This window comes from Podospora anserina, chromosome 1 (assembly GCF_000226545.1).
Source record: "Podospora anserina S mat+ genomic DNA chromosome 1, supercontig 2".
Classification (NCBI taxonomy): domain Eukaryota; kingdom Fungi; phylum Ascomycota; class Sordariomycetes; order Sordariales; family Podosporaceae; genus Podospora; species Podospora anserina.
This window is the reverse complement of record NW_001914855.1, coordinates 1,281,385-1,302,502: the sequence shown is the minus strand read 5'-3', so window position 1 is coordinate 1,302,502 and position 21,118 is coordinate 1,281,385. Positions and strand designations below refer to the sequence as shown.

The window sequence follows — 21,118 nt, the reverse complement described above, 5'->3', positions numbered from 1 at the left end:
TCGGCACTGTTTGGAGAATGTTCGGTTTGCCTGAGCCACTTGAACTTTTGAGATCACCTCATAGAACATTGCACACCGACAGCCACGCCTTGCGAGTCTTGGTCTCCCCGTCACCCGCTCGAATATCTACCAATACAACAACATGTCGACTATTCGCGAAATCACCAGTCTTTCGAACTGGGAACATCACGTCACCTCACTACCGCCTTCCACTCTCCTCGTGGTCTCTTTCCATGCGCCATGGGCCGCTCCATGCGCGCAAATGGCGACCGTTCTGTCGACGCTGGCGAGCGAGTATCCCGTCACTGAACCACCGTCCACATCATGGGTGTCAATCAACGCAGAGGATCTTTCGGATATTAGCGAAACCTACAACGTGACAGCCGTTCCATTTCTTGTCCTGATTCGCAACGGACAGGTGCTGGAAACCGTCAGTGGAAGCAGCGCCGTCAAGGTGCGGAATGCCATCGAAGCCCATGCCGCCAAGGCCGGCGCCCCAGTTTTGAATGGCGCTGCGACTGCGACTGACGGCCATGATGGTGAGGTGGCAACCGAGGAGGATCCAGAGAAGAAAAAGGAGGAGCTCTTCAAGCGTCTGGGAGATCTTGTCAAGGCTGCTCCCGTGATGCTCTTCATGAAGGGCACTCCTAGCGAGCCCAAGTGCGGCTTTTCTCGGCAGCTAGTAGCTATTCTGCGGGAAAACGCCGTCAAGTATGGCTTCTTCAACATCCTGGCCGACGATGAAGTGCGCCAGGGCCTCAAAGAGTTTGCCGACTGGCCAACTTATCCCCAGCTCTGGGTTGACGGCGAGCTGGTCGGAGGGCTTGATATTGTATGTTTTCCTCCTGTCGCCTGTTTCTTTTGCTATATGGGTCACGCCGACTAACCAGGTTACAGGTCAAGGAGGAACTGTCTAATGACGCCGACTTCTTCAAGGCATATAGCATCAAGTCCAACGGCGAGACTGCAGCCGCCTCGTGAGAAGAAGGCCCCTATCATAGGATAATCAAATCAGAACCATGAGAACTTTGTAGGCTCACCACTGTAGCAGCGGGCTGCACTGGCTGCTGTTCATTCACGTGGCGTTGATTGGTTCCACAATCGCTGCGCCGGTTGTCCGGCGTGCTAGGTTTGTGTGACGATAGAAACAGGGGGGCGCTGCTGACATGCTGACGACGTCGGGCAATCTTCCTCACACGCTGGTGAGTCACTGGGATATTGATGAGAACGGAACAAGGGATTAATAAGCAGCTCCTGTGTGGGGGGTGCAGTTCAGGCCCAACTCATATGACTTCTTGTCCCTATGCTGTATGGTAGACGAAGATATGGATCAAGAGAAATACGCGAACCCGCTAAACGATGGGGGTAACAGCCAAGTCTTGACGCAAAGCTAGGCCATGTGTGTACATTCTCATTGTAGTAGTCTGCTATATCTGAGTTATGTGTAGTGCAATATCACGCCATCGCAATCCTTCATCGCAACCAATCCCTCAGACAGCAACAGCAGGCTAACCAGGCCTCGGCCAGGAGACAAAGAGCTGCCCGGATAACCCCCCCACTCAAGCAGCAGCTCATGTATCAGCCCCACCAACAACGTTTATGGATAGGAGGGGAGCGGGACATGGTCGCATCGCAATCCTGTGTTTGCCTAGGGTCTTCTCCAACTCGCTCCTACATTCAACCCAATCTCTTTATTTTCTGACCGAGTCTACGTTTTGCGCCTGCCACGGCCATTCACCCTATCTATTCCTCACAGTTCGCGCGCGCATGCGAACGTGGTGCTTCTGTTCCGCCCCGTCGACAGGTCGAATTGGAGGACTCGGCGAGCCCACCTCACAACAATCTTAGCTGCCAAACCGGCACTCCCCTGCATGCCAGACTACGCGACATACCTCGGCGGTGGACACTGAAGCCCTTCCACCATCAGCTGTGTCTCCTTTCAGACGTCTCTTTCCGAACCACCCGACCTTACTGAGGTTCAGATAAGCCTGTGCGGCGGGTCTTTTGCTATCTCCACCTTACCCCGGATCTACAGTGCGGCTGGGGACGATTGGGAACGGAGGGGAAGATATCACGATCCAACAGCCAATCTTTAAGAACGCGCATCATGACGCCGACACCACCATCGACTACGCCTTCCTCGAATGGGCGTTCGCCTGATGGCCAGTTCCGGGTGGTCCGCAAGAGAAACAGAGTACCATTGAGTTGTTACCCTTGCCGGCAGAGGAAGTAAGGCATTCATTCTCCCTGCTCCGACATACTTCTGACCGTCCCTTGCTGACAATGCCGTGCTTAGGTTGTAAGTTCGAGACGACAATGGCGATGGCCATGGTGGTGGGATACCAAATGCTCATCTACTCACACTCTTTTTCTAGAAAATGTGACAGGTCTCATCCATGCAGCAATTGCGTGAAGCGCGAGGGATCCGATGCAAATGCGTGTTCTTATGCCGCCCCGACGTCACGCAAAAAGGGCCAGAACCAGGGTGAACCAACACCGGATGATATGCAAAATCGCATTGACAGGCTTGAGGGACTGGTTTTATCATTGATGCATGGCGGCGCAAACATTGAGATATCGCCGGCTTCAGTTGCAAACAGAAGCTCATCTGACCCTGCTTCCAACGCCACACCCTCTACGGTAGACAATAACTCTGCTACGTCCAAAGTCGATACGCACTTGGAGGATGCGATGCAGGATGAAGATGAAAGCGATATCGAAGATGTAGCCAAGTCGCTTGGCGTGCTGAAGGTTGACCCGACGAAAAGTAAACATATCTACCTCGGAGAAGAGCATTGGCACACCATTCTGCTCGATATCACCGAGGTCAAGAATTATTTCGCATCCCACAGGAAGGAGCTGGAAAACAGCTATGAGCAGGTCAAGCGTAGCAAGCCCTCCACGGCCATGGCTCCGCCCGCGCTGCTAATGGGGGCTATACCGGCGACTGAAGTTGAGCTTCGAGCTGAACTGCCACCCAAGTCGACCGTCTTGACGCTGTGTGGGAGATACTTCAATTCCATGGATAATGCTGTCAACATCATACACGCACCCACCTTTCACCAACAACTTCGAAATCATTGGCAGGACCCATCCAAGACGCCAATCATGTGGCTAGGGCTGCTCTACTCAATCTTGTGCTTGGCTATGCTTTCATACCACAAGGTCGGGGACGAGCCTCCAGAGTGGAGAGGGAGAGCGCTCGAGCTGGCCGACGAGTACCGACTGCGAACCGTGCAGTGCCTGATAGCGGGCGATTACACCAAGCCGGCCGAGTATACCGTCGAGACCATGATCCTCTATGCCTTTTGCGAGTATTCTTCCCGTTGGGATGCCGATCTGGGCCTGTGGCTGATCATATCGCTCGTCACGAGGGTGGCACTGCGCATGGGATACCACCGTGATGGTAAGTGGTTTCCCACAACCATCACGCCTTTCCAAGCCGTAAGTTGAGCCATTGAGAATGATTTCTCCCTCAAATCATAGACTAACCGCCACGTGGAATGTAGGAGATGAGGCGAAGAACATGGGCCTTGGTCAGGACGACAGACATTTTCTTTTCACATCAAGTATCGCTTTCAAGCATGATCAATGACCATGACTGTGACACGGAGATGCCACACAACATCTTTGACGAAGAGTTTGGCCCAGATACAAAGGTACTACCTCCGTCCAGGCCGAGCTCCGAGCCCACACCCATCAGCTACATGATCGTCAAGATCCGTCTTTGTCTGGAGCTCGGCAATATCCTGCAGATAACTGGCCGAGTCAAGAACCAAGTTCATTACGACGAAATCCTTCGGCATGACTCCAAGTTGCGCGACATTAAGGCAGAGCTTCCACCTCACCTGATGTTGCAGCCACTCGAGGGCTCCCATGACCCGCTCACACTCATCATCGCGCGGTTCAACATCGATATCCTTCACCTGAAGATTATATGTCTTCTTCACAGAAAATATCTGCCTAGGGCAAGGCACAATCCCCGGTACGCTCACTCTCGTCGCAGCGCCATCGAGGCATCCCTCGAAACATTGCGGCATCTGGCGACCTTGCACAGAGAATCACAGCCCAACGGGCGCTTGCAGTCGATCAAGTGGTATGTCACTTCGGTGGCAACCAAAGATTTCTTGCTTCCCGCAATGCTTATTGCTCTGGATCTCCACTTTGATAATGAGGCGCAGCGGTCTGGGGAGCGGCAGAGCTCCCACAGTCTGTATTTTTGGACTCGCGAGCAGCGGGAGGAGATGATCCGTAGCCTCGAGCAGACGATAGAGATCTGGAAAGGGCTCGTTGACACCTCGATCGAGGCGGTCAAGGCCTCGAACGTGTTGGAGGTCATGCTGGCCAAGATCAAGAGTTTCGTTCGGCCAGACAGTGTGGGAGCAAGTCCGCCCGAAGCGGTGATGCGTAATGATTTTTTCGGGTCAGTCGACTCGGGGGTGTCGCAGCCGGAGCACTCGGCCGCCATGACGCTGGGAATGCTGTCAAGTGGAAACCACCCGAGCGGCAACCTGTCCTCGGCATTCGAAACTGTCCAGAGTCCTGGGGGTACCACTTATTCGGCTCTTGACCTGGGACTGAAATCAGACGCGGGGGCCGCCTCTGATTTTGCAAATGCCTCGTTGCTGGATGGAGTGCAGTCTCCGCTATCCATGTTCAATAGCATGGCACACAGTGGTATGGATTTTGGAAGCAACTTTGACTGGGTGAGCAGTCCCACCATCCTGTGTCAACAACGGCCCGACTCTTGCTTCTTTGCTGACGCAGTACACTACATGTAGGACTCGTTCGAAAACTACACCCAGACTGCCAACTTCGGTGGAGAAACGTACACCTTTTTCTCTGGTAACGCTGACACGTTGCAGCAACAACCAGACGGGTCTCTGTTTTATGGAAATCCGGACTGATATCACAACATCTAGTTGACGGAGAGCCGAGGGCCAGTTGAGACCGCTTGTCGAATACGTCATGGGAAGGTAGTTTGTTTGGGTTTCCTGGGCCAGGTGTGGGAATCAGGAGGACAGAGGGGAAAAGCGTGGGTTGGTTCGAGGTCGCCTCTGGGTTGTATATCATAATACCCCTTCTCATCCTTCACTGTCATAACTACCACCGCCATCAGTGTGTGCTAGCTGCTCGAACGTTGGAGAAAAAAATGCAAAGAGCCGAGGCTGCCATGCCGAAGATTTGTTTCATCGCACGTTACACTGCCCCTCCCCGCATTTTATGTACGCTGACGACTTTCGTCATTGAAGGTGGTGTAGAGAAAAGGCATTGTCGGCAGCGCATTCGGGCCTTCTGCCGCTCCCTTGGAAGACGGATTCAGGGGTCGAGGCGGGGCCCCGGATCTCCAACATTTGCGGGGAATGCGTGCGGCTGCCGGCTTGGTACGGTATCTAGCCCTTTCGAGGCACATGGCTCCGAGTGCAGTGTCAATGGAAGGTCGAGATCAGGTCCGCGTCTAGTCATATGCCCAGTCTACGGTTGAACAAGTTTTGTATCCGGTCTCGTAACGGACCGAATTTGGGCGCGCCAATTGCTGGGCCATAGTTACATGCTTCTCTACACACCTCTGCGGTATGGTTGGTACGTTCACGGTACCATCATGATGGATATCTCTCTATCTGATTCTTGACACTCCACCTGGATTTGACACTTGCTAATCATCATCAAGGAAGTGCTTGCCATGGTGTCTCGAGGATGGTGTACTTAATAAGGGGGCTGGCTTCAAGTTCAGCTTCAGCTCCGTGGATATAACTCAACTCGGCGGTTTTCACACACCGATCAGTTTTTTCCCTTCCTCGCTCACCCACTCCTCCTCGACGGGCTCTCTTTCCATCGCCGCAGAAGTTCTCAGTGATAGCACCTCGCTGTTGTCACAATGTACACCCTGAACTTCGGCATGCGGCTCCTGGCCGCAGGCGCAGCGCTCTGTGGAGTGATGGGAGTCTCGGGACTTTCAGCGGCAGAGTGGCGCAAGCAGTCTATCTACCAGGTTGTCACCGATCGATTCGCCCGCACCGATCTTTCGACTACGGCACCATGCGATACCACTCACCAAGTGTACTGCGGCGGGACCTGGAGGGGACTCATCTCGAAGCTGGACTATATCCAAGGCATGGGCTTCACAGCTGTTTGGATCTCGCCTGTTGTCAAGCAGATTGATGGAAACTCAAGGGATGGGTAAGGACAACGCTTTGCTATGACCCACTATGAAAGTGGTATCTTTGTTTTGGTTGAGGGCTGACAGATACGCGAATCTAGATCGTCCTATCATGGGTACTGGGCCAAGGACATTTGGGCTCTGAACCCAGCGTTCGGCAACGAGGACGACCTGAAGGCCTTGTCCACGGCGCTCCACGCGCGAGGAATGGTGCGTTTGTTGACTCGAGCCTCAGCTTCTGCTCTTCAGAAACCACCATAGTTGTTGGGTAGGGCTGGGTGGACAGAAGGGACATCCCTGCTAACCATATTGACGATTACGTAGTATCTTATGGTGGATATTGTCACCAACCACATGGCGCACATGGGCTGTGCTAACTGTGTTGACTATGGTGCTCTCAGCCCCTTTTCGTCGGTATGTACCTCTAGACTCTAAGGCCTAACAAGATTTCAGTTGCTGATACCGTGTTCCGCAGTCTTCGTACTATCACCCTCCCTGTTGGATCAATTACAACAGCCAAACTTCAGTCGAACAGTACGTACCGTTGTGTTTTGCGCGAGGTGCTCGCAGAATCTATGCAGAGCTAACATACGGCAAGATGCTGGCAAGGAAGCGACACCGTCAGTCTCCCAGATCTTCGGACTTCAGAGTAAGCACACACGAGAAAGCACCATCCGCCATGTGCTTTGTGTTGACTTGTTATAGCCCCAATGTGCGTCGGATTTGGAACGAGTGGATTTCTCACCTTGTTTCTACCTATTCCATGTACGAGCCCTCGACCTGTGCCATGAAGCGAAATGAAGAACTAACTCTATTTTGTTCAGTGATGGTCTACGAGTCGACAGTGCAAAGCATGTCGAGACATCGTTTTGGTCTGGATTCAATGCCGCGGCGGGCGTATACTTGACGGGTGAGGTGTACCATGGCGACGCTCTTTATGTCGCGCCATACCAATACTACATGGATGGCGTCCTTGATTATCCTAGGTGAGTCGATGTCTCTTTTGCTGATCAAAGGACATTTCTGACCATACATCTCAGCTACTATTACATCCTCCGGGCTTTCCAGTCCACCAGCGGTAGCATCAGCGCGCTCGTGGCTGGTCTCGATACAATCAAGGGCGTTGCGAAGGATCTCAGTCTTTGGGGCTCGTTCCTAGAGAATCACGACGTGGAGCGCTTCGCTTCCTTTACCAAGGATATGGCGCTGGCAAAGAATGTGAGGCATCTCCAACCCGATCTTTCGGAGCAAGCGCTAACACTGGTCTTTTGTTAGGGAATCGCTGTCACGATGCTGAAGGATGGTACGTATTAGTCCACCCCATCGCTTGAATTGTTCGGAGTGGTTCACTAACAACCCACAGGTATCCCCATCATCTACCAGGGACAAGAACAACACTATGCCGGCACAGGAACCCCCAACAATCGCGAGGCTGTCTGGTATTCGGGCTACTCGACCAGCTCGGAACTCTACCAATGGATCACCAAGCTTAACCAGATTCGGTCGCACGCCATCTCGCAAGACTCGAAATACCTCACTTATAACGCCCACACCATCTACTCAGACAGCCGCACCATTGTTCTCCGAAAGGGGTTCACAGGAGCTCAGGTTATCGGTGTTTACACCAACGCCGGCTCCTCCTCGTCGGTGCCTGTTACCTTGGTCTCTTCGGCCACTGGCTTCACCCCCAACCAGGCCTTGATTGATGTCATGAGCTGCACCCCTTACACCACAGATGGAGGTGGTGGTATCACCGTCACGCTCAATGGCGGTGTTTCAAGGGTGCTCTACCCAGCCTCTCGCCTCGCCGGAAGTGGCATCTGCCCTTCCCTGACTGGCCCGCCGACTGCGACATCAACGACCGCTGCCCCAACTGCCACCCCGACAGGTATGCTCCTCTTGAATCTACCGGTGAGGCAGAGAGCTTACGTGAATTCACTCAGCCAATCCCAGCTGCTCCTTAGCCACGGTCGATATCACTTTCAACCACCTCGTGTCCACGTCTTTCGGCGACTCAGTCAAGGTGTATGTCATAACCCCCACCCACTCTTTCTGTTCTTTTTCACCGCAACCATACTAACAAGTCTTTTCCCACCCAACAGCACTGGAAATGTGGCCGCTCTCGGCAACTGGAACCCAACCAACGGCGTTGCGCTCAACGCATCGCAGTACACCAACAACAACCCTCTCTGGACCGGGACTCTGAAGCTTGCCCCTGGGACCAACATCCAATACAAGTTTGTCAAGGTCAGCAGCTCAGGTGCGGCGTCGTGGGAGTCGGACCCCAACCGATCTTACACTGTCCCCTGTGCGGCGGCATCGGTGGGGAGCTCATGGAAATGAGCTACGATCAACAATCCACCGTGATGTTGACGATGAATAGAAAAATGACTTCGCGTTCGTTTGCCTAGTGTCCCCGAGCCTTTTGGCCATTTCGCTGTGACCTTTTGGGAGTGTGCGTGAATGTCATGTCAGCAGTGACGGAACTGTCAGGGGGAAGAGTTGAGAGATGTGATTGCTGCATTTGCACTTGGAGTAAGTTGGTGATGGAAGACTATTTAATGCAGGGTCTGGATTGAACGAGTTAGGGTGAAAGGGGGGGGGTTGTGGATCCGGGAAGACCAGACGTCCAGCTCGAAATCAACACCACCCAACTTCTGGGACACTTCGAGATCACCTGCTTAATGCGAGATGGCTAGCAGTGCTGTTCTACATCACCCGTGATTACAACACTTTTCGTGCTCCATCATCTCAGTCATGCCAATACTATCAGGGTATTCCCAAAGTTGGGTATTCATATATATATATATGCATTGGTTGAGACCAATAAAGAAACAATGTCATCCATCAACTTGAGCCTCGTGTTGTGATATGAGGTAGCAAGCTAGGCCGCCGGAAACCGAGGATCATACTCCTCTAGGTATGCTGAATTATTGACCGTAACTCCTCCGTCCGTCCTTCGTCTCCCTTCTGGTGCCATGCTGAATCTTCTAGCCATATTCATCTCTGAAGCCGATCCTGCAGGCCGAGCGGCCGATGCGTACCCGGCCTCATACCCACCACCTTCAGTAAAGCGGTCAACTGGCTCACGATGAGGAAGTATTCGCTCTTCAAACACGTAGCGTGTCTGGGGCTCACGCCGAACCGGTCGTTCAATATAATATGAATGCTCTCCCTCGATAACGTGTACGATTTCAACAATCTCATCAGCCGGGTTAATCGGTCTGCGCGGCCCGTCGCGGTATCTCGGATAGTCAGACTCCTCCCTCAACCGCCTCAGCCCACTGCCTGGCTCCAGCTCCGCGGGTAAGACAGAAGAGGGCCGATCATACCGGGTGTAGTATCTCTCCTCAGGCGCGGCGTACCCGGAAGGTCTGATTGCGTCCGAAGTTGTTGGGTAGCAGTGATCGGGCCGTTCGACTTCTATTCTTGAATGATAAGAGGACTGCTGTTCGACCCGCTTATCAACTGAGATCCTCTGCCGAGTGGATGGCTCGAAATAGCGATGCTGATCTTCATCCCCACTCTGCCGGGCATGGGGCTGCACGGCGTTATGAAGAGTTTCCCCAGCTGCGGGAGCAGTCCCATTCTTGTGATACACGGGCCCACGCGGCGCCTGGGTGAGATGTGACTCCAAAGCCGCTAAAAGGTTGGTAGCATCTTTGCCCACCGTGGTGCGATCCTGGCCTGACGAGCCTCCAAAAGAAGTAATCGATACTGGAGCTCTGTCCACTCTGTTCGACGAGGAAGTGCCAGGATTATCGCTGGTGCTTCTGCGCCGGGTACTGGACTCATCCCTTCTAAACTGCCTCCCGGCCCTGCGCCCACCAGAAGGATTCCCGTCCTGGTTTCTCTTGCGCTTGTTCTTGCCAGATGCTTTCTTTCCATTTTGAAGCCCGTTTTGGCGTCGGTTGGCAGGTCGAGACCCCTGTGAGGCGTGCCCGCCACCCTCACTGGGATGCCCCGAGGCTTTTTCAGACGCTGCAGCAGGGGTTGTGATAGCTGGAACATCATTGGAGGGATTTCCGGAATGACTATAAGACGGGGCCGTGTTACCATATGCACCAGCCGACAAGACCTGTGGTGAGTTGGTCCGCAAGGCACTGTGGACTTCCTGGGCGGCCGGATACACAGAAGAGGAACTTGCTGGCTGTCCGTAATAAACATCGGCAGGCACAAGCTTCGGACCCTGCTGTTCAAAGATCCCTGGCAAAGCTTCGACTATCAGTCGCTTTTGCACCTCTGACATTGCAGAGTGCAGATTCGATATCGGAGCTAGCTCCGGTAAGAACACCATGTCCAACGTCCAATCCATCGGAGGCGCATGCGCACTCTGCAAAGGCTTGACGTGCTTGGATTGGAAGTGATTTGTTAACTGGGGCAGCGAGAAGCTCTTTCTGTCTTGCTCTACCGTGGCAGCGTTACCAAGTCCAAGATGACAAGCCTTGCAGATCAGGTCGTTCACGTTTCGAACAGGACGCATGTCTTTGTTGTTCGAGAGCCCCTCGATAAAAATCGCGAGCGCGGGCGGTTCGTAAAATTTAGAGTGGAATCTCTTGACCAAATGATGAATTGTCACAAAGACGCGTACACTGCCAGGAAGTCCTCGTATGTTGCCCAGTTCTTGCCAGACCTCCCGCGAATTCCGGGCTATATCCTCAAGTTTTGCTCTGTGCATATCAGGGTGTGGTGTTGCCGAAGGAAGGTAAAGATGGGCGACTGGATATGGTGGGTAACCATGGTCGTAAGGGTTGCCTTGGGGAGGCTGTTGCGGGTAATGATGAGATGGATCGGTAGCTGAAGCAGGGCCTGGGGGGTATTGACCCACAGGCGGCTGGTAAGGCGGGTATGGATCAGATGGCGCTGGGTAAGACTGGTGGTGCTCATACCCAGGCTGAGACGGATAGGAAGACACGATCTGATGTGGCTGTAAGGGGTACGGCGGCGGCTGATAAGGGTCATTGTAGGCTGAATTTCCATACCCATATGGGCCCCGTGGGTATGTTGGCAAATGATTAGGTGCAAGTGGTGCTGGAGGGTAGCTGTGGCCGACTGGGAACGATGGAGGACCAGTGGCGGGGAAAACAGGTTGGGTGGGCGCAAAGAAAGGCTGATGGCGAACCTGTCGGATCTCTGCCGCAAATGGAGGATGTTCCGGCCATTCTGCTCTCCAGTAGACAACGATGTTGCCCGAACTGAGAGCGCTTGTATGCTTTGCGGCGAAATGTTGTATAACACCTTCAAACCCGAATGTCTTGGTGATCCCCTCGCAGCCATTGCAATAAAACAGTTCCTTGTGGTAGCGTTCTGTGATGGGCTTGATTTTCGTATCGAAAATCCATTTCATATTCTCCAGTGTGAGCTTCTGCGTGAAGGGACCCTCTAGAGGATCAACGGGCGGTGTTTGACCGGCAGACCTTGCAGCATCGACATCCTTGGCAATTTCAGCGTAGAATCGTTTACGCACGTAGCCAAGTGCCTCAACCGCAAACCTGGCACATGTTTCCTTGGTGACCTTGCCATTGTTCCACCCGTCTCTGATTATCTCATCTGCGTAACCGGCGATGCGTTCTCGAAGAGGCCCTTGTTGATCTTCCCAAGCCTTGTCGATCAGATCCCGGGCTTCTTTTGTGCTAGCAAGAGTCGTTTCAAGATGTGAGTCTTGCTTGGCCTGAATGGCGGCTGCGTTCTCTCGTTCTCGCTGTTCAGCGTCAGCTCGTTGAGCCAAGAGCCGCGGCTTGAGGACTTCCCAGGCTTTATCGTCAAAAGGAGGATGAGGAATCTGCATAGCTGCTTGGAATGATGGGATGTGCCGGAGTACGTTTGGGCCCAAGGGGGGCTCAAGAAGCAGCGCACGTCGCTCAATCTCGGCTCTCCGCGCTGCCTTGAGCTCAGCAACCTCAGCCGCGGTGCGTTCATGACGGATATGGGGAAACTGCTGGCGGGTGGCAGCCGAGGATGGTTGATTTGGCAGCATCGAAGATGAAGAATCAGAAGATGGCGCGTGCGTCGTGGAGGCAGGCAGAGTGCTCACAACGTCTTTCACGTAGCCAGGGTAAAGCTGCGAGCACATTTTTGCAAGCCCACCGAGACTTTCCCATTTCTCCCACTTCAAGACTTCTTGTCGGATGCCGCTACCGCGCGCTGGAAGTCCCTTCAACCATTCTGTCACCGTCCCCGGGCCCATTTCTCTGACCTCTAGAAGTTCACGTTCCAGTGCTTGAACCTCGGAGGAAAGGAACCGTTTGGTGATCTGTGTTTCGACAGGAAGCTGACCTTGTTCAAAAGTAGTAGCCGGGAGGACCTGAAGGTCGCTTGTGAGGTACACGAAAGAGAGCGCGGGTACAACTGAGGAAGGGATAGTGGGTGAGAGATCTAAATCGAGCTCCTGTTTTCCGGTGTCAAACTGAAGGTTCTCCAGAGAAGAGGCGCGGAATGATCGTACCTTGATGGTGTGCTTCAAGAGACACGCTGCACACATACAAGTCTCAAATGGCCAGATGGTAGCTACCCCGTTTTCTCCGGGACCTCGAAGATGAGGATCAAGCATGGTAGTCTGTTTCCGCGGATCCAGTTTTCCACAGTAATGACACCTATGAGAGCAAGCAAGCCGCCACATCTCGAGTTCTGTCTTGGAGCGCAATGGGGAGGGCATATAAGGCCAAAAGAGCCGTCTGGAAACCTGCCAGATACTGTTGGCCTTGATTTGTGCAACAGCACCGCTGCTGCTAGAAGCGGGAGCGTCTTTGCTAACCTTCGAACTTGGGTCAAGATATAGGTTGAAGAGTTTGTTGACAGACAACAAGTTACCCAATGACCTTGGTGGACAGAAGGTAAATATCCGATGCCAAATCTCTGGGGGAAGAGCAGACCGATCCACCGGTATGGGCACCGCAACAGATTTCCTTTCGGCGCAGTCATTGTCCACCTTGACCTTCTTGTTCGTCTCTTGAGATGAAACTTCCGTAGATGCATCGGACTTTGCTTCGAGCCCAGATGACTTGCGTTTCCTTGTCAACACGGGCGCCTCAGCGTTTGGGAGCTCCGGGCCTCGAGAAGCCATTGGATGGCCAGCTCCATGTAAACCATCCGAGGCCATTTGAGAAACGAGAAGAACAACGTCGCACCAAATTGGTGGCGACAGAAAGGAGAATGGAAACACTTGTCCGGTGCTGCAGAGTGGGGAGGGGGGGGGGAGGTGGGGGGGCAGGGAGAAATAGGATGATGGAGTGAAGGGGGAGTTGGTAGACTGACAACGACGTTGAAGAAGATGGCGTCGTTGCCTGTATAAGACGGACGGCTCCTATGCAGAGGATAGGAGCCCACCACGGGCAACCAGAAAAACTCGGCTACCAGTGCAGTTGATCTGTTGGAGAGCCCAGCATCTTGAGCGTCGCTAGACGGACGGAGCTGGCTGTGATTAATAGGCAGGCAGGAAAGAGCCAGAAATGTCCCAAGTCAAACCGCGTAACGAGGGCACCAGGTGCGGAAAGATGGAGCGTGTCTGGTGGGAGAGAATAGAACCGACGGACGGGCGGACGGGAGTCAGCAGAGCCGAGGGCTGGTGAGCGTTGGTCAGAGACGTGGTGATGGTGTTGCGGTGAGTGAGTGAGTGAGTGCAATGGATGAGATGGTTGACAGCCTTGCCAAAGCCGAAAATGTTTAAGTATGGATTGAATTGGATGGAAGGGATGGATGGAAGCTGCCGAGTGGGAGTGGGTCTGGAACGCGTCGGGTCCAAAGTTCCAACAAAGGACTGGGTGCGTGCACTCATTTATTAGATAAGCTTTTTCGTCCCGCATGCACGTCACATGTGAGTGAGGCTGCCATGTTTAAACACCGTTGAGAAGTAGTAGTTTTGATCGGCCCCTATGTACACATGATGGCGGAGAGGCAATAGCTAAAATGGCCTAGTTCACCCCCTTCCATCTCAACTCTACACAAAACCATGACTAATTTTCGCTTGACCACCCGAACCGAGTTAGTTGCCTTGTGTACTGGGTTTTCGTGGGGGAAGAAAGAACCCGTCTAGAAGAATTCATGCAAAATCGAAAGACCCAAACCCGTTCATTTCCATCGTATAGACATCCATCCACTTGCCCAACTAGCCACCCTTTTCCCCCTTGACCCCCGAATATACTGGGACTATACGACTTCGCCGATGATCTTGGCCGCCTCGCGGTAGGTCTGGAGCAGCTTCTCGCACTTCTCACGCTCCTTCTTGACGGCATCATCCTCGTACAGGAGCTCTTCGAACATCGACTCCTTGTACAGCTCGCTCACCAGGCGGTTCTGAACCACGTCCTTGCAGTGGTTAACGAGCAAGTGCATGATGGCTTTGGGCACCTGGTCCGCAATGCTCTCACGAACAATGTTAAAGTAGGAGCTGATTAGCGCCCGAATAAGCTCCGCTTCCATAGCTTCGCGGTCCGTCATGGCTGGATCGCTGCTACCATCGGCCTGCAATCATTGAGTCAGGGCACAGCTACAGGATAGCTTATGGGGCAACAGGTTCAGACAACTTACAGTTTCGGTGGTCTTGGACGTAAAGTCGAGATTATCGTCACTTCTGAGCGGCATCATGGGAGATCGCATCGGCTTCTCTTCTTGCCGCCTCATGCTCTGGCTAAAGGTAGGCTCCGACATTTGGTTGATATGGCGGCCCATTTGTGAGTGAGGAGGTGGTGCTCCCGGCACAATGGCGCCATCCTTACCAAAGAAGTAGTTAAGGAACGAATCTTTCGCGTTGCCTAACCCTTGTCCGTTCAACCGGGCAGGAGAGTCCGAGCGACCTCCGTTAAGCGCAGCAGCAAGACCGCCTGATGCAGATTCGCGTACCGCAGGTGAAAGGCTACGGACGTTCTTGGCAGCCGCCTTTCGTATCGCGATGGATTCTTTTTCTGGCGTCCCCTTGTCCTCCTCCTCCTCAGCGGGAGTGTCCGCGCCGTTGGCGCCGAGCTCCTTTAGCCGCCTCCGTTCTCTTCTCTCCCGCTCTTCTTGAATCAGGCGCTTTCTCTCCCGCTCTTGCTTGTTGCTAACAACGTGACTCATGGCCGCGGCGGCGCCAAGGAAGTTGGGGTGGTTCGTGTTGATGTACGCTCGCTGAATGGAAATCAGGGATTCTACATATGTCGATGCCGGACCGAGCCTCTCCCGGAGAAGGTCAGACACAACCTCAATCAGTTTAGCTTGAAGCCTGGGGAAGCGGGAAAGCTCGTTGGATCCACATGTGTGGCAGATCTTGATGAGCTCCTCGTAAACGAGCTCAACGCATCGTTGACTTGGGGATTCGAGAAGCTTGATCTGCGGCTTCACAAGCAGGTCAAAGGCCATTTCAGGGACAAACAGGCTGGGCCGAGGGCCGGTAGAGTTGCGGATCGCCGTCCGAATGTCGTGCGCAGAAAGATTCGACGTGGGGTCGATCGATTCCAGTGAGCTTCCAAACACCGAGTTAAATATGTAATAGATACGGGCGCCACCACAGAGCTCCTTGGTCGAAATTTCGGTAGAAGTACCATCAATGGAGGATATGAACGATGTCGCAAAGCGTGTCATCTGGGTCAAGATGAGCGAGCCTCGATGCTCTTTGCCGCTGAAATGCATGTCTCCATAACTGGCGAGCTCCTGTTGAGTCTGTCCCATAAGAGTGTTGAGGCGAGCCTTGATGTCGGGAAGCCTGTCGCGGATGTGTGCCATGAGGGTCGTGTTAAGAGTTTTGGCCAGAAATTGGGTGCCGCAGCGGGTCGCAATGTTCCGATATGCGGGATGGTGCCTGAAAAATTCCATCTCTGACTTCAATGCCTCCTCCATGGGCTTGTTACCTTGGATGTCTTGCTGCGACCGATTGACGACTCCGATCCAGCCCAGCTTCAGAGGATACACACGGCCGGAAAGAATATCAAGCGCATTTGTGCCGTGGTCCATCAAATCGACCTTGGTAAGAACGCCAATCGTTCTCCTCCCGAGGGCGTCGACATGCCTTGCGAGCTTTAGAGCCTCCGAGTTGACAATGTCAACGTTTGCCGGGGACACGGCCAAAATAATGCTGTTTGGCTTGGCAATGTACTCTGAGATGAGGTTTCGAGTCTGCTTCTCAATGTCGGTAGGTTGATCGCCGATGGGAACCTAGAGTGTAGCAGTTAGGACACGCGACAGAGCAAGGTCATGAGCACGGTTACCGACCTTTGTCAGTCCTGGCAAGTCAACGAGCGTGAGGTTCAGGACGTGAGGAGAGTAGATTTTCAGGTTGATGGGCTGGCGGTTGATGCCCTTGTTGCTTCCTGCAACTCTCGCCGTCTCATTTTCAATTTCCCGCTTCACATCCCCAAAGTCGGTGAACCTCCGGTTGGGAATATGGTGGAACTCTGCCCACTCATTCCGGAGAGCTTGGTTGGGATTCCGGTAGCTAGCGGCAAGGGGGTCCTCGGCCTCATCCTCGCTGGGGACGTTGATCAGCTGCAGAATCAGGGGCCTGCGAGTCACAATGCCACTACCTCTAGGAAGGAAGTCTCGCCCAACGATGTTTTCGAGCACAGAGGATTTTCCCGCAGATTGTGAGCCGACGACAACCTACGGCGAGGAGAATACAGTTAGCATTGTCCACCTCTAGAAAGGCCTGGACCAGGACATACAATCTGGGGCAGATCGAGAGAGTCATTTCCAATGGTGTTGAAGACCAGGTCCTGCAACTTGTTCACAGTCGCCAATAGGTCGTCGCCGAGAGCGGCCATGATAGCGATTTTCTGTGCAGGGCCACAAGAAACTTGAAGTGGTGATCTAGGAGAGATGGCTAGGTCGGTTGGGCGGGCCAGTGAAGGACCGGGAGCTGCGCTACTGGTAGCAGGGCGAGCGAGAAAAGCGAGCGAGGATCCAGTTGAGGTGGCGGGCGGTGATGGTGGTGGGTGGTGGGTGGTGGGTGGTGGTGGTGTGTGTGATGGGTTGAGCAGGTGGGACGCAATGCTCGCACTGCTGGCTGAAGGGCAAATCGTCAGTCGTTGATGAGGGAAAGAAAGGGAGCAGCGGACGCCTGGTCGCGGCTCTTGGGAGAAAAAAGACTGACAAGGAGAGACAGGAAGGGGGGTTTGTTTCGCCTGGCCGTTAGCAGCTCGAGAGAGACGAGGGATGCCCTCTGTTCATGCCCAAGGTGCGGGTGGATGCCAAAAATCTACTCCGTAGCTGCGGATTAAATTGGGGCGATTCGGGACTTGGCCGTTCAAGTGGGTAGCCACAAAAAAGTTGGAGGTTGAAGTGCTTGTGCGAAGTGGTGCACATTACCGATACGGACAAGCGCGTCGTCACAGGCTGACCCACCGCGAACAAGGTGCGCTGGCCTTGGCGAAGAACAGTGAGGAAAACAAGACTTTGGGCTTTTCTGGCCGCCGCCGGTAATGCCTGAGGCTACACTTGCTACCTCACCTGCTACCTCGAGTGTGAGTGTGGCTGGGTTCTTAGGTGTGGCTGCCAGTACCTAACTTTAGGTAATCCCGCAGTCGGGCCGGCACCCAGTTGAGTTACCAGGTTCGATCAGCCGGCAACAGACACTTCATGAACTATAGGTAGTGTAAATGACCAACCATCTCAACCAGAATAACAATTCGATAGCAGGCTTTTCTGTACGCAGCTGCCTCGAACAACCTCTCAGACACTTGCCTTTCACCAGTCACTATGAGTACCTTCGGAAGCCCTGGGGCTCTCCCAAATACCAAGCCCACCCCGTGAGTAGCACTGTTTTATAATTTTACAATCGACACTGACATTACGCCCCTGTCACAAGACCACAAAGAGGGAGTTTTCCCCTTGATCATGACGGTATGTTTAGTCCAACTTCATGACCGATCGATGGTTTGCCATATGTCTTACTCATGGCCGCTCGTACTTGTAGGAGAGTGCAAAGATGTCATGATGAGTTACCTAAGCTGTATCAAGAAGGTCAAAGGCGTCAACCAGGACGAATGCCGGCAACTGGCCAAGTCATATCTTGGGTGTCGGATGGACCAGTTCGTCACTCCTCAACCGCCAAAGATGCGATGGCAGTACTTGTTTTGGGAAGCTGACGGTTCTGGACTTGTAGTAATTTGATGGCAAAAGACGACTTCAAAAACCTGGGGTTTAAGGAGGACAAAACTCCCAGCCAGGCTGGGGCCAACACCAACGGCGTCAAGGGCGAGCTTCAGTGGTGATTTTGTTATGACATGTGCATGACCCCACCATGCCATGCGGCCGTTTTCGACAGGGGCTAGTTTGCGGGGTCTGGGGACGTCCACATGGTTGCTCTGGGCTGTAAGTCGACTTACGCATCTTGTTCGTCGATGCTCGACTGGTACCGGTCCCTCTTTTCGACACCCAAATACCTCGGCTTGATCGTGGGATATGATCGGCCAACAGGCGCTGGCGCTCACATTCAGTATTACCTGTCCGGGAGTTTGTCTCCCATATACACCATCACCACTCTGAAATACTTAGAAACCCTTTATCCCCCAAAAAATGCGTGTTGTTCAGCCTATCCGATATGGGCCCCGATTCGTCGTGCCGCGGCAGCAAGCCCTGCGCCGAAACTTTGGAACAACAGTGAGACTGCAGAGCTATGCCGACACTCTTCCCAATCTCCGTATAGGAGCACACACCCGTGTCATGTTCCAAGGCTTCACGGGCAAGCAGGCAACAGCAAATGCCAAAGACTCGATCGCTTGGGGGACCAACATTGTTGGAGGCGTGAGGCCCGGCCGGACCGGAGAACATCTCGGGCTTCCGGTGCTCCCCACGGTTCAGTCAGTCTGTGTGCTCTGCCTGTGCTCTCACCCAAGTCCCTGCTAACCTAGCTGATAGGCCATGAAAGAACTCAAACCAGATGCAACAGCGATCTATGTAGCAGCTCATCAGGCCCCAGGTGCTATCGAGGAGGCCATTGAAGCCGAGGTTCCTTTGATCGTGGCAGTAGCAGAGCATATTCCTCTGCACGACATGCTTCGAGTAAGCGAGCCGCCACTGCTGAAAATCCCAAAACCAATATGCTGACATTCAAAGATTCATTCTATCTTAAAGACTCAATCCAAGTCTCGCCTGGTCGGTCCAAACTCCCCAGGGATCATCTCCGCCGTGGGAAAGTGTCGAATCGGTGTGCATATGGCCCATATCAACATCCACACTTACTGTACTGAGAACTAACGTCACATTGTCCCAGGATTCCAGCCCTTGCCTTGCTTCTCGCCAGGGAAGATTGGAATCATTGCTAAATCAGGTACGCTGAGCTATGAAACTGTGGCGTCAACCACGAGAGCTGGTCTTGGGCAGAGCCTTTGTATAGGCGTGGGCGGTGACATTGTTCCCGGTACAGACCTGAGGGAGGCTTTCACTGTCTTAGAAAATGACAGTGATACGGAGGCTATTGCTGTAATCGGGGAAATCGGCGGTTTGGGTGAGCTGGATGCTGCCGAATGGTATTATTCCGACTTGTTTTTCCAATCCTTCATTTCTATTCCGTGTTCGTGTGCTGACAACGACCTCGCTGGATAGGATTCGAGACTATCATTCTCGCACACAAACTCCAAAGTAGGTTTATTATGGCCGTTACACAGGTTGTGTCAGCTAACAGCTCAACCATAGGCCAATAGTCGGGCTTATCGCTGGGATTCACGAGCCACGCGGTCGTATCATGGGTCATGCCGGAGCTTTCACTATCGCTGGGGAACCTGATGCGAAGGAGAAGATAGAAGCGCTGGTGTCTGCTGGTGTGACAATGGTGACACACCCAGGTCAGTTTGGTGAAGCTTTCAAGGCAAGATTGGGAGGGTCTACACACGGGGTGAACTCCCCAGCTGGTCGCGGCAAATTGGGAAACCAGCGTAGACAGATCCACACGGCTGTCCGTAGACCTCAAACGAGGACTCGGTTTCTAGCAAAGCCGTGCACACAGCAACGGCGCCACCTGACATTGTCCGAGGACGACTGTATGGATCTGCTGCGCGAAGCAGGCCTTAACTGCGGCCATTACTCGGGGCTAGGCACTAGGCGCTTCTTAGCCATAGGGGTCGATCGTTCGACCAGATCACCGTGTATTCTTGCGGCTCCTACCGTGGATGACGATCAGATCGAGAAGATGGTAAAACGTTACTCCTTCGACTATCGCCACGGTCCAGACGAGCTTGCCATTGAGCGTGTTGCCAGTCGCCTGCACATCAGTCTCAAGGAAAGTGCCCATGAATCTCTCCGCCGTCTTGTCCACAGACTATCAGACATATTTTACGAAAAGGAGGCATATCTGATGGAGACAGAGATTGTGGAACGTCTTGGTGAGATCAAGGTGGTTGGTGCTCGCTTCGGCTTTGACGACGCAGCCTATCGAAGCTGCGGACGGCAGACCGAGTTGCAGAAATTGAGAAACACAGCCGTGGAGGATGCCTCTGAGCTCGAGGCGGAAAAGAGTGGCATTATATACATCAAATTGGAGGGTAACGGGACCATCGGAACCTTGGTCAATGGCGCAGGGCTCGCCATGAACACGGTCGATGCCCTGGGGGGCCACGCAACTAATTTTCTCGATACTGGCGGGAAAGCAACTAGCGAGACGGTCAAGCACGGCTTCGAGGTTATCTTGAAAGATCCAAGGGTCCGGGTGATATTTGTGAATATTTTTGGCGGGCTGACTTTGGGGGACATGATCGCCAACGGCATCATAATGGCTTTCAAGGAGCTCTCGCCACGCGTGCCCGTCGTGGTACGGATTCGAGGGACCAACGAGAAGGAGGGACAGAAACTCATCGAGGAAAGTGGCCTCCCGCTTTACGCCTTTGACGATTTCGAGGCGGCTAAGGCGAAGGCGATAGAGCTATCAAGTGCTTAGAAGGTGAAGATGAAGATGAAGGGAAGAAAAGCCAGTTGTGTGGGACAGCTTCTCATTCGTTGGGTGGTGTAATAGTTTTGTAGCTGGGGGTACACATTGTGGACAAGATGATAGAGATG

The 21,118-nt window shown here is 53.4% G+C and overlaps 7 protein-coding genes across 7 annotated transcripts; 5 read left to right on the top strand and 2 right to left on the bottom strand.

Moving 5' to 3' along the window:
• Positions 1–64: 64 nt before the first annotated feature.
• PODANS_1_12710 (uncharacterized protein) lies at positions 65–981 on the top strand (the record flags this gene model as incomplete). Its single annotated transcript, XM_001908907.1, has 2 exons — positions 65–832; positions 898–981. Coding segments are annotated over 2 exons (852 nt in total), but the record flags the coding sequence as incomplete, so codon positions are not given.
• A 1,126-nt stretch (positions 982–2,107) lies between these two features.
• PODANS_1_12700 (uncharacterized protein) lies at positions 2,108–4,907 on the top strand (the record flags this gene model as incomplete). The annotated part of the gene is made up of 4 exons (XM_001908906.1): positions 2,108–2,229; positions 2,376–3,444; positions 3,513–4,727; positions 4,782–4,907. The coding sequence occupies 4 exons, from the start codon at positions 2,108–2,110 to the stop codon at positions 4,905–4,907; spliced, it is 2,532 nt and encodes an 843-aa protein (XP_001908941.1).
• A 971-nt stretch (positions 4,908–5,878) lies between these two features.
• On the top strand, positions 5,879–8,503 carry PODANS_1_12690 (uncharacterized protein; the record flags this gene model as incomplete). The annotated part of the gene is made up of 12 exons (XM_001908905.1): positions 5,879–6,180; positions 6,262–6,370; positions 6,485–6,574; positions 6,636–6,694; positions 6,759–6,809; positions 6,866–6,925; positions 6,985–7,146; positions 7,201–7,378; positions 7,436–7,463; positions 7,524–8,048; positions 8,104–8,185; positions 8,263–8,503. 12 exons carry the CDS (start codon positions 5,879–5,881, stop codon positions 8,501–8,503), a joined length of 1,887 nt encoding a protein of 628 aa, XP_001908940.1.
• A 541-nt stretch (positions 8,504–9,044) lies between these two features.
• Positions 9,045–13,259, bottom strand: PODANS_1_12680 (uncharacterized protein; the record flags this gene model as incomplete). Its single annotated transcript, XM_001908904.1, has 1 exon — positions 9,045–13,259. The coding sequence occupies one exon, from the start codon at positions 13,257–13,259 to the stop codon at positions 9,045–9,047; it is 4,215 nt and encodes a 1,404-aa protein (XP_001908939.1).
• A 1,046-nt stretch (positions 13,260–14,305) lies between these two features.
• PODANS_1_12670 (uncharacterized protein) lies at positions 14,306–16,890 on the bottom strand (the record flags this gene model as incomplete). Its single annotated transcript, XM_001908903.1, has 4 exons — positions 14,306–14,620; positions 14,687–16,285; positions 16,343–16,729; positions 16,792–16,890. 4 exons carry the CDS (start codon positions 16,888–16,890, stop codon positions 14,306–14,308), a joined length of 2,400 nt encoding a protein of 799 aa, XP_001908938.1.
• A 934-nt stretch (positions 16,891–17,824) lies between these two features.
• PODANS_1_12660 (uncharacterized protein) lies at positions 17,825–18,339 on the top strand (the record flags this gene model as incomplete). The annotated part of the gene is made up of 4 exons (XM_001908902.1): positions 17,825–17,874; positions 17,934–17,968; positions 18,042–18,156; positions 18,231–18,339. 4 exons carry the CDS (start codon positions 17,825–17,827, stop codon positions 18,337–18,339), a joined length of 309 nt encoding a protein of 102 aa, XP_001908937.1.
• Positions 18,340–18,790: 451 nt separating this feature from the next.
• Positions 18,791–20,999, top strand: PODANS_1_12650 (uncharacterized protein; the record flags this gene model as incomplete). The annotated part of the gene is made up of 6 exons (XM_001908901.1): positions 18,791–18,935; positions 19,008–19,129; positions 19,184–19,274; positions 19,341–19,611; positions 19,681–19,708; positions 19,752–20,999. The coding sequence occupies 6 exons, from the start codon at positions 18,791–18,793 to the stop codon at positions 20,997–20,999; spliced, it is 1,905 nt and encodes a 634-aa protein (XP_001908936.1).
• Between the last annotated feature and the right edge of the window lie 119 nt (positions 21,000–21,118).